We start from the raw sequence: 12552 nt of genomic DNA, 5'->3' as shown, positions 1-12552 counted from the left end.
AGGGGCAAAAGGGGTATAAATAGTGGTTAATAGAGGCAATAATGGGTCAACAGAGGCAACAATGGGCAGAAAGTGACAAAAATTGGTGTAGAAGAGGCAAAAATGTATTAAAATATGCAAAAAGTGGTGTTAAAAAGTGATGAAAAAGGGTTGAACTTTGGTCAAATTGGTGTTAAGTGGCAACAGTGTAATTTAAAAAAATATTCTTAGTTTCTTCAGGCATCTGGAGACCCCCTCTCAGTGTCTCGTGACCCCCAATGGGGTCCAAACCCAAAGGTTGAGAACCACTGGTCGAAGGCAGGCCCGATGCATGTGGGCAGCTTAAGTTCGAGTCCGGCCTGTAGCTCTTGCCATCATGTCTCTCCTATCCCTATTTCTGGATCTATCCACTGTCCTCCTTTAAAAAAAGGCAAAAAAAAAATTAAAGAGAAAACACGGTCTTTAAAAAGTGGATTTTTACAGATATCTTCAGGTAAGAAATTATTTCGACCATAATATAAGACATGAATCAGACTCTGAGGATCCAGTACTGAAATTATTATTTTATACCAAAACTGTTCAAACAGGGGAATTATTTCTAAACTCTACAAGATCCTTATGAAAAAGAAATTACATACAACAGAATATGTTAAACAGAAATGGGAGAGGGAAGGTAATATTTCAATAACAGGTGAAAGCTGGCCAAATATTTGGAATTTTGTATGGAAATGTACAACCTCTCATATGTGGCATGAATTTAATTGGAAGTGTTGTATTTGTTTCTTTTGTGACTCCAAAGCAGAAAGCACATTTTGCAGGAGGGGACACCAAATGTTGGAGGCAGTGCGGGTTTCAGGAGGCTAACCACTGGCACATTTTCTGGGATTGCCTAGGGATAAAATCATAAAACATTAAAATCCATTATTGAAACAGACATACCTCTACATTTTGCTACTCTATTTTTAGGAAATGTTGATTTCCACATCAGGAGTAGTGATAAGTATCTTTTCGGCATTTTGACTTCTGCCTGTAAAAAGGCTATTACTAGACGGTGGCTGCTTCCTGAACCCCCCACAATACAAGAGTGGATTAATATTGTAAATGACATTTATGCTATGGAAAGAATTACTTTTTGTTTACGTCCACAAAAGGATATTTTTGTTAAACTATGGACCAACTGGGTCAAATAGGTCAAACCCATTCAGAGAGACTTTGTGGAGGTGACGATTTAAGGTATCTGTGGCGCTATGCAATCTTGACAAACTGCACTTTGTTTTTCTTTTACTTTCCACCTCTTGAGACTATTTATGGTGTATTTTTGGTTGATCTTATGTACACACTTTACCTCTCCCAAGTTGCACTTAGTTCCTTATATTTAAACAAGAAAAAGACTGAATAGCAGAGGAAACTCAGTTACTCCAGCATGTATGTGTTTTGCTCTGATGTCTGCCTTTCAGAACTGAAAAATAAAGAATTAAAAAAAAAAAAAAAAAAAAAAAGGCAAAAAAGCCCAGAAACAAATCTTTAAAAAAACAGCTAACTTGCACGGTTAACAGAGTTTGGTCAGTTTAGACAAGTGTTGGGAGATTTTATGATCCTCTTCTGGCCACCTGTCTTATAAAACATCTGCACATTTTTAAAGCTTTAATTCTTCCAGAAACCACCGATCATTCAAATAACAGATTTTATGCACAAGTTGCACATTTCAGTATGTTGCCAATGTTTTTTGCACAATTTCTATAGTATGCAGGAGTTTGACACCAACTATTGATGAGTTAATTCCTCTCCTCCACGTCTGTATTATAAAACAGATCTAGTTTTTGGCTTCCATGCTGGTGTCTTGAGAGGTCAAAGGTCATTGGATCTTATGTTTAGGATTAAAGAATGAATAATTATCCAGCTTCATTGGGACACTTGTTTGGTTCTTGATCATTTTTACACACAGTGAATAAATTCCTGGTTCCAGCTCTGAGCTGAGCCGTGAGGCGCCGTGGTGCTGCTATTGTTTTTGGTTCTGATGAAGTTTTTTCTTCTCTGCGGCGCTGAGGAAAGGTTTTGTTAAACTTCCTGCAGGAGGGGGGCTCTCAGCAGGACCGGACTTGCTCTGCAGCCACCTTTGGTTATTGTCTCAGGTGTTTGTTGGCAGAGCGCCGTGGAAAAACTGACGATGAGAGGAGCGCGTGAGGCGCTAAGGAGACCGTCTTTACCCCTGGAAAAAAGCTACAAAAGCTGGACCAGGACGTAAGACTTTTAGTAACAGTTCTAGGAGAAATATTTTTACAAACAAATCGGACGGGATCTTAAAAACGTCCCTCTTTGCCCTGCTAAGCTCCAGATTCAGAGGAGGAGATGAGCAGGAATGCTACAAATCCAGCAGGCTGGTTTTAAAACATTTCCTTATCAAACACCTAAATATTGAGGAGTGAAACCTCCCTGTGTGGTCCGCGTGCAGCAGAGATCAATCATTGTTAGATCTGTGGCTGAGATTCTGCACACCAGCGTGCACAAACAGGACTGCAGTCCACCTGGCATGCTCGTTCATTTATGAGTCAACATGACATCAAATCAGAAAACCTCAACAGAGCCCAAGATAAACCGTCCTCTAATGAGGACAATTTCCCCCCTTTTCCCACTTTTTATCCACTTTTTGAAACCTGTCACTCATTTTTTGTCCCTTCTTACCAGTGTTTGCCGCTTTCTCACCAATTTTTCCACTTTTCACTCAGCTTTTTCTTGCCATTTTATGCCAGTTTTGACCTTTTTCACAAATTTTGGCTATGTGTTTGCTGCTTTTTGACCTTTATGCCACCTTAAACTCATATTTTTAGCACTTCTCACCCATTTTTGCTACTTTCCAATAATTGTTTTGCCTTTTCTGTGCCAATTTTGCCCCTTTTCATTAATTGTTTCCACTTTTTAACCACTTCCTGACCATTTTTGCCACCTCTAACTCATTTTTTGTCACATCTTACCCACTTTTGCCACTTTTCACTCACTTTATAACTTTTTAACCACTTTTTGACCATTTTTTGCCCAGGTAACTCATTTCTTGTCCCTTCTCACCCAGTTTTTGCCACTTTCTTCCCATTTCAGCCGCTTTTCACTCATGTTTTTGAGGTTCTATTCCAATTTTTACCCTTTTCAACCAATTTTGCCACTTTTGCTGCTTTTTGGCCACTTCAGTCACTTCTCACTCAATTTTGCCATGTATTTGCTGCTTTTTGACCATTTCTGCCACCTGTAAATGATTTTTTGTCACTTCTCACCCATTTTTGCCATTTTCACCAAGGTTTTTGCCATTTCTTTTTCTTTTTTTTTTTTTTTTTACAAATTTTGCCACTCTTTGCCCATTTTTGTCACTTTTGTCCATTTTAGTCACCTTTCACTAACTTTGACTACGTGTTTGCCACCTTTTGACCATTTTTGCCACCTGTAATGCATTTTATGTAAATTCTTACCCATTTTTTTCCACTCTTCACCATGCTGTTTGCCATTTTTTGCCAATTTTGCCCCTTTTCACCCATTTCTGATGCTTTTTTTGCTGCTTTTTGACCATTTTTGTTACCTTTAACTTATTTTTGTTGCCATTCTAACCCTTTTTGCCACTACTCACCACTTAGATTGTGGCTCTTACAAAGGTATTTCTCAACCATGTGGCTCTTTGGTTGAGCGGGGTTGAGTGAAGCTGGTCTAGAAGACACTGGCTGAGTGGGAGCGTATCACCGTCGTGGAGGTGGCCATTCTCATGACAATAAACTGACTCTGCACACCAGGACAAGGACCGTTCAACTAGAGCTATGGATGTAGCTCAACTTAACCGTGCATGTAAACGTACTGAGAGGCTCCGGTCCAGATTAGAGATCTCTGAGAGGAAGAGAAGTCTGAAGAAGGAGAACAGATGAATATTAAATGTGGTCTGATGTGACCGCCCCAGAGCTGCTCTTTAAAGAAACCTGATCCGCTCACTCCCAGGTGAACAGGTTCAGGTAAATCAGGGCGGAGCCGACAGAGGGAAAGACTCCTTGGAAAAATAAAGGCTGGATTCTGCAGCTCTGACAGGTGCTCCACCTCACGACTCTTCCCTTTTCTTCCGCCCGTCATGGCGGTCGGTCCGCCCCATTCCGGTCTCCGTGTAATCCCGCCCTGCCAGCCAGGAATGTGAGGAATGCTGGCTGTGTAATGGAAATCTGCTCCACATTTCAAACAGATTATGGCTGCAGAGGGAGCCTGTTTCACACTCCTGCAATGCCTGTCCAAACCTTTTTTTTTCAGACGTTTGGGAAGACCAGTTCTTATGAGGATCCCCGTACGGGCCACAGGGGAGAGGACCACACAGAGAGGGTGTCAAGATGTTCAAGACTTTGACATTTTCAATCCTAAGAGGTTTAAAACGATATCATCTCTGTTAATTGAATGGCTGATAGCGTGAGAGAGTAATCTACATGATCAGACAGCTGCAGGGATGGATGAATCCATCAATAACTGCAGCTAAACTCCTGCACACGCTCAAAAATGCTCAAATATTCTGGCAGGAGTGCTGCCATGACGACGTACTTTTGTAAGCCAGCACGGACGGTCAAATCTCGTGGATTCCATCAACAAAAAGCCTGCAGCTTTTTGGATTATCGCTGAAAATAAGTGAAAACAGAAGCTAATGCTACACCCAAATTAAACAAATTCCATGTCTACAGCGCTCCATGCATGAAGCAGTTTTCCTCCAGATGAGGCTGTGAAGAGCAGCACAGCGCTGCTATGAGCAGAGAGAGGCCAGGAACCACAGGAGGACTACGAGTTCATGCAGGAAATGTGAGATCACGTGATAAAGAGTCCAACCTGAGGGTAGCGTGTAAACAACAGGCTGCTCTGCATTTCTGGGGTTGATTTGCTGCTGGGAGTGATTTTCTGGTTGTGATACAGTGATGAGATTTACAGTCAGGAGTCTGTGCTTTGTGCTGTTTTTTTAAATGACCGGGTGCTGTGTGGGCTCTCGTTTCTGTCAATCTGCTCCGCGTGCTATGGTGCGTTTTGGCGGCGGGCTCAGCTGAAATAAACTTGCCGTGCATCTCGAGTGGAGCAGAGCGGCGTGGCATTTTTTGGTACGCACCAGAGACGGACCAGAGCGAGTTCTGTGGAATTACAAAGGCTGACTACAGAGGGAGTGGTAGAGCATGATACTCAAACCTGCTCAACCAATAAGCCAAACTGTTGAAAAATACCGTTGCAAGAGCCACAATCTAAGCAGTGAAGCAAAAACAGCTTGAAGTACAATAAAAATAAGTTAAAGATGGCAAAAATGGTCAAAAAGAAACAAATTGGGTGAAAAGCAGGGAGGAAAAGTGGAAAAGGGTCAGGAAGTAGCAAACAATGGGTGAGAAGTGACAAAAAATGAGTTATAGGTGACAGAAAAATGGTTCAAATGTGGCAAAAAAACATGAGTGAAAAGTGACCAAAATGGGCAAAAAGCAGTCAAGAGTGGCAAAAATGGGCAAAAATAAGAAAACAAGTGTTATTTAGTGGCAAAAGGTAGCTGAAATGTGTGAAAGTGGTGAAAATGGCCAAAAATGGATATAGTAGCAAAAAGAAGTGGCAAAAACAAGCAAAAAAGAGGAAGCAAGTGGTATTTAATGGCAACAGGTAGCTTCAAAGGGTTAAAAATGGCAAAAAAAAAAATAGTGAAAAAGGGCAAAATGGGATAACAGTGGCAACAAGAAGTGGCTCAAATGGGCAAAAACTAGAAAAAAAAAGTGGTATTTAATGAAATAACATAGCTGAAATGGGTGAAAATTTGAAGAAAAAACAGTGAAAAGGGGTAAAAATGGGATAAATGTGGCAAAAAATGGGTAAAAAGTTGCAAAAAAAAAGTCAACATGGGTAAAAAAAAGTAGGAAAAGGTGGTATTTAATGGTAAAAGGTTGCTTAAATGGGTGAAAAGTGGCAAAAAACTGTGAAAAAAGGGCCAAAAAAAATTCTTTTTAAGGTTTTCTGGGGAAATAATATTTTAAATTAAGACATAAAAAAGCCACAAATAATCACAAAAGAGCCACATGTGCCCGCCGGGGATTACAGATGGAAATAACCTCAGTCTGGCACATTTACATGTTCATGCATGTGCATAGTCCCCTACAACAAATACATAAAAAATAAAATGAATGAGAAGAAAGAGATCAGGAATACTCCTACTACTACTGTGTAAATCATCGGTTTCCAACCTGGAGTGTATCAGCCGTGAAAGCTAGTATGTAGTACAGACATTTTGGTAGTTTCTCAAGGAATTTTGAGATTTGGTGTCCCTAGAAAATGAGATAAATAAGTTGAAATCTTGAGAAAATGACTGAGATGTGTTTATAACACAGGATAACTATGTAAAATAAAAAAGTATGGATATGTTTCCCCAGTTTTTTCCAGGCACCCACTCATGTCCTCAGAGCTCTGTGACCCACTTTTGGGTCCCAACCCACCACTTGAGAACCACTGATATGTGTGTGTGTGTGTGTGTGTGTATATATATATATATCTATATATATATATAAATGTATCAAATAGCTTATAAAAAGTTATTTTGGTAATGAGTTTACTTGTACATTTATTTTAAATACCATTAAAATCAACGTAGGTGTTCGACAGTAATGCATCACCTTTTTCCAGGTGAGTCTTGGGGGCGGGGCTCCAGGGAACCACTGGTCTAAATAACTAAAAAACACTGCTGTATGGATCCTGGCTGGTGTTTGTGTGCCGTTAATTCAGAAGTCTGTCTGCCGTTCCTGAAGTTTACGATGAAAAGCTACCAAACAGAGTGTCTACAGTTCTATTTTTGTTGCCATGGTACTGAACAGGTCATGTGATTTTTACTAATCCTCCCCGTGCACGTTACCTTCCTCCCACAGCGAAGTCAGAGATGGCGTAGTAGTATGACTTGAGGACCTTGGGGTCGTTGAAAACCTCGTCTCCAAACGTGTTGAGCCTGTTCAGGGTCACTCTGATGTCGGTGGCGGTCACCCAGTCCTGTTAAAGACACAACATGGAGGCTGTTAGAGACATCAGGCCTGATAGTCCAGCAGCAGACATGTCATGGCGATACGACTTCTTTTAGACTGGTAGCAGGATCTCTTTCTGTTGCAAATGGAAATATTTTACAGATTAGTATTTTTTCTTCAACCCCTATTCTTTACTTTTGGTACAGCTGGGATGCTCATTAACCCCCCAGCTCATGGTGATATCTACAGATGGATGATAACGTGACCTCTGTGGTAATGAACATTTATGCTGTCTGATTTCTGGACCAAAATCTGACATGGAAACTGTGGAGCGTGCTCAGAAGGCTCCACAGGTTTGTTCCTGATTGAGGAATATAAGTGTATGAGTAAATCCATCTCCAGCTGCGTGATCTAGCTGTGGTATAAACTGGTTTGTCTAAAACAGCTCTGAAACATCAGACATGTTCAAATGTGACCTGATGGTGGCGCTGTCAGAGGCATAGTCTATTCTAATAGAAGTACGAATGTCTGATATAATATGCTCATATTTCTAAAGATATTTCTCTTTGAACCGAAGCATCGGCCCTTTCTGGGACGTCCCTGCAGCCTCTCTGCTGCCAACAGCAAACACAGATGGGAAGTGAAATATTCCTCGGACATGAAGTTCCTTGAATCTCTAAAGTTTGGCTGATGGAGCTGCAAACACAGATATGTTTTCAGCCTTGGAGCTGTGGGAAACACAAGCAGTGACGCACGAGCACAAACAGCCGCTCGTACTGTGACATTTTTCCTGAAATGGAATTTATTTTCTTGGCGTTGTGAAGACAAAAGGCAGCTGGAGAGACTTACAGCGGGACACCTGTTACAGTTTGTTGTATCATCACTGAGGATAAGGACTTACCCAACGCCCCGCCTGGGAGAAAAGGCTCATGGGAAACTAAGAGTGAAGGCCGGCGATAGCTTTGTTCAGTATCAGCAGGAAGCTTATCAGGAATGAAGGTTTTTATCGAGCTCACAGCAGCTGTTTGAAGACAAACAAAGATCTGGACCCGCAGGCCTGGAGCGGCTCATAGGGAGGTGGTTTAGTGTGGATCCACAGGGTCCTTTAGACCTCTCATTAAGATCAGGGACTCAGAAACCAAGGTGACTGTATTTGGTACATTAATCCATCCATTTCATTAGAAATACGTCTACAGTGATGACCTGATGCTAGAACTCAGTAACCTGCCTGTGATGTAAACACGTTAACGGTGAATACTGGGGGAAGTAATTAGATGGTCTAAGGCCTGTTCCTGTGTACATGGACAGGTTCTTGTCATACCTGTGGCTCCTTTCACATACATCATTCCCTGCTCTCATCCCTGTTCCAGACTCTGCCCCACTGTCAGATCTCTATAATGAAGGTGTGAAACTCTTAAACCTGGCCTAAATGTAAAAGGCAAGGATGGAATGTTTTATAAGCTTTAAAGGACAACATCATTAAAGGCAGAATGTTTAATTAACTTTTAAGATGACGTCATCTTTTCAAGCCTAATCTATTCATTAAAGGATGACATCATCAAAGGACATATTTAATTAACTTTTAAGATGACTTCATCTTTATCAAACCTAATTTATACATTAAAGGATGACATCATTAAAGGACAGAATGTTTAATTAACTTTTAAGATGACATCATCTTTTTCAATCCAAATTAATTTATTAAAGGTGGACATCATCAAAGGACATAATGTTTAATTAACTTTTAAGATGACATCATATGTTTCAATCCTATTAAATCCATCAAAGGATGACATTATCAAAGGCAAGGATGGAATGTTTTATGAGCTTTAAAGGATGACATTGTCAAAGGTGGAGGACGGACTGTTCATGAAGCTTGGGATGTTGGGGACTTATTTTCTCAATTTTTTCAAAATAGTAGGCCAAAAGTAGCAACTTTTGGAAAAGTAGGTGGAACTGTTTATCCACTTTTTCAAAAGTTGCCAACAAAGAAGATTCATCATGAAGGAGAGATTGTTGGTATATCTGTGCGATAGACGATGCTCCACGGTTCAGCAGAGTCCCTCCAAATGTGCTGACTCCCATCAGCAGGAAACTGTTAAATATCTGCTGACAGCTGATAGGCCTCAGCTGCACATAAAATCAGTTTCTAGCACTGACAGGAGATTTACTCCTCACATTCATACAGTAATAAAGCATTCAAATAAAAGCAGCAGAAGAAATGAGTCCCAGAGGGTTTAAACATGTTCCTGATAGGGAAAGTTTGACTTTCTGAGGTCGGAACTTTTAATCCTATTCAGGTTGAACTTTTATCGTCCCACGCAGGAAAACTTCTGCCTCCTCTTCTTGTGACTTTGCACTGTGATGTTAAATCCTTGTCTAACTGCTGAGAATGTGGAACAGATTTCTGATTCACCCACAGATTTACTGCGAGCTCTGACTCACGAAACGCCTCAGCGAGGTTTCAAACATGAAGGCCATCAACTCCCTGGAACTGTTTTAGTCATTTTCACAGGGAATCGTCTGTTTCTGCAGGATATTTGCAGCACAGATTGATTAAATACTTTTCTTTCCACCGTTATGAGTTTAACTACAAATCTAATCTAAATCTTTCTCTAATATCAACACTGCAAAATGCAATGAACTTTCTAAAAGTGTTGGCCTCTTGAGCCTGGACTACGGCTGAACTAAACCTACCGGAATAAAGACAGCAACACAGAAGTTATAAAAACTACAACTCCTTTAAGATGGTCTGACTTCAGGGGTCTTGGTCTGGATCTGGGTACACTTAACCCCAAAGGTGGGTTCATTTGATCAGCATGGATACAAGCGTGCCATCGAATAGCAAACTGATTTAAATGTTCAGGAACCAAGACAACGAAAACAAAAGTCCTAGAATCCCAATACTGAGGGATTCATGCTTTTAGTTAACACGACTATAAGGAGAACTCCTAATAATCCTCCAGCTGGTTTTACTGGTATCTTTTACTTTACCAGAGTTTGATGCCCTGTCCCTACATTTTTGAGACATGTTGCTGGTAGAAGAGGCGATCTTCCACATGGCTGGACGTTTTTCCTCTAGCTGTGATGGAGGCTGAGCGTTTGGCATCCAGCCTGTTTCTGGTTGACATTTGGCTCTCATGAAGGATTGTCATTGTTGAAAACTCTCTGCAGCTGCTTTCTCAGCTGGTAACTTATCTGGAAGCTTCCTGCAGTCTCTCTCTCTCTCCCTCTCTCTCCCTCTCTCTCTCTCTCTCTCTCTCTCTATGATTCATGCAGAATAAACTCGTCCTATCGTCGTCCGGCAGCTGCAGCTCTTCAGACCGTCCGTCCAGGAAGCTGGTGAGCTCCTCGGCTGAGTCAACACCGTTAAAACCAAACTCAACATTTGTTTGCTATCAATCATGTGCGGCTCTGTGCCCACGAGGAACGCCTCTGCTAAAACACATGTTTTCTAGAGAAGAGCTGAGGCTGACGCTCCTAAAGTCCTCAGGGAATCACAAACATTCAGCTGAACTGCAGCAGCCTGAGAACAGGAACTCTGACTGTCACAAGCTGAGAGAGAGAGAGAGAGAGAGAGCCATTACTGTGTTATCCTCATCAACAGTTTCATTTACTGATGCTCCATCACTGCCATTATAACCAGGAAAACATCCAAATACAAGAAAGAATGATGGAAACAGCAGACACCATGGACTAAGGACGCTCCATATTATGGGTTTAACATCAGCAGGCATGAAATCAGAGTTAAATTCCACTGCCAGGGGCTCCAAATCAAAACAATAACAAAAGATGACGACCTGAGAAGAGAAGCCCATCCAGGTACTTCGACTAAAGGATGTCAGCCCAAGCCTAACTGAGTAAAAACATTTCATCCAGGCTGTCAACAGTAATCCAGTCCCTGCAGCCACCATAGCCAAGTTTACTAGACCGCTGTAACCAGCATGAAAACCTCATCTGACTAAAAATGCCTCATAGACTTTCAGAATCAAATTCTCTGATCCAGCTCATTCAGAGAGAAGTCTCACTACAAGGAGACGGTGGTTTATGTCGATCAGCATCCCTGTTTTAAGGGTCCTCCTGCACCCTGCAGCAGTCTGCACTGCTGAGCCTGCTGCTCTAACAGGGAGCGCACCAGAAACAGCGGCAAAAGGTCTGTTTTTAAATAAAATAAAGCTGTGTGCAACCACCTTCAGGTCCAGTGGGGGGCCCTGGTCTCTGGTGCCTTTATTTTGGGGGTCGCAGGTTGCAAAGGTTTAGAACCCCTGAGTTAGGCGTCTGCATGTGAAGGGTTAATGACATTTTCATGGGCGGTTGATCCTCCATGTTAGAACAGATTCAAGTTTATGAGGGTCAGTGAGGGACAGAGGGGGTTTATCATCTGTGAAACTTCTGGCTCCACAGCTGGACGTCCTGCTCAGAGCTTCATACGTCTACATTTAGGACGATAAAACGCTGATTTAGACGTTTTTAAAGACCAGTAACCTCTACTGTTGGAGGACTAATGTCTTTACTACTCTACAGATGTCCCGGGCTTTTTGGCCCTCGATTTAGAGAAGACATGACAGGAGATCACTGAGGAAATCCTGGACAGAAAGTGGACAACAACAAGTAGGAAAGGGGCCATGGGGCAGACCTGAACCCCGGCCGCCTGCTGGGAAGAACAGCTTCCAAATATGGTGGACGACCCCACCAGCGGATCATCAGCACTCCTCTACTTCACTGGTCTGAGTCCATGTTTAGGAGCCTAAGAGCTCAAAGGTTTAGTTCCCAGCAGTCAAAGAAGCCTTTATCAGTTCTAATGGTGTGATCGGGTCATCCAAGCATTTTAGGTTTTTGAAACAAGATCATGGATCCCTACGGTCTATCATCACCAGTGATCCGGGGCCATTCTACCTGGACTGGCTGGATTATTTCTATGGGAGGGCCACCGTCTAAGAACGAAAAACATCCTTCAACAGGCGGAAACCTCGGGCAGGACCAGATCTGAAGACCAGAAATCTGCCACCACAGCTCAGTGTTCTAGTCTTTATTCTGATATCCTGGTCTGTTCTTCTCTCAGATCTCTAACATTCACTGAAGCTGAAGAGCTCTGAGAGATCTAACCTCCTAGGTAACGCTGCTTTATTTGAAGGGGTCACATCCAAAAAGGTTCCAAACCACAGTTCCAGAATAAAACCAGAACACGAGCTGGTCGGCGTCCAAACAAGCCGTTTAGGTGGTCGCTCTCAGCTGGCGGTTATTTCCCTCTCAGAGATGACAGACAGTAGGAATGTGGGTGAGCGACGAACAGCCGTCTGACGCCTCCAAAGAGTCCACAGCTTCAGTATAAATAGCTTCATGCCGACGAGTCAAATAAGGAAGTTTAGAGCTGAGCCCGGGGGCTAAATCTGTTCATTTACAGCGAGGGGCGTCAGAGACACCCTCCATCACTCAGAGATCACAGCGGGGGTTAATGCACATTCAGGTTTTTATACATCAAACTAGGGATGTTTAAGACTTTTAATCTGGTCTGGTTCAGCCCAGTTTGTCCCAGTAAACCCTGATCTGCTTCCACAGCTGATATCCATCCTGCCTCGCTTGTTGTGATGGGAAATCC

General features: G+C 42.2%; 1 protein-coding gene across 1 annotated transcript in view; it reads right to left on the bottom strand.

Annotated features, from left to right (window-relative positions):
• lamc1 (laminin, gamma 1) overlaps positions 1-12552 on the bottom strand; it is a 95092-nt gene that overhangs the window by 26975 nt on the left and 55565 nt on the right. Inside the window, exon 3 of the mRNA XM_041802630.1 lies at positions 6851-6981. Within this exon, the coding sequence (XP_041658564.1) occupies positions 6851-6981 (131 nt within the window). The remainder of the gene's footprint in view (positions 1-6850; positions 6982-12552) is intronic.

Source organism: Cheilinus undulatus, linkage group 13 (genome assembly GCF_018320785.1).
Source record: "Cheilinus undulatus linkage group 13, ASM1832078v1, whole genome shotgun sequence".
In the NCBI taxonomy this organism is placed as follows: Eukaryota; Metazoa; Chordata; class Actinopteri; order Labriformes; family Labridae; genus Cheilinus; species Cheilinus undulatus.
This window is presented reverse-complemented; position numbering and strand designations above follow the sequence as displayed.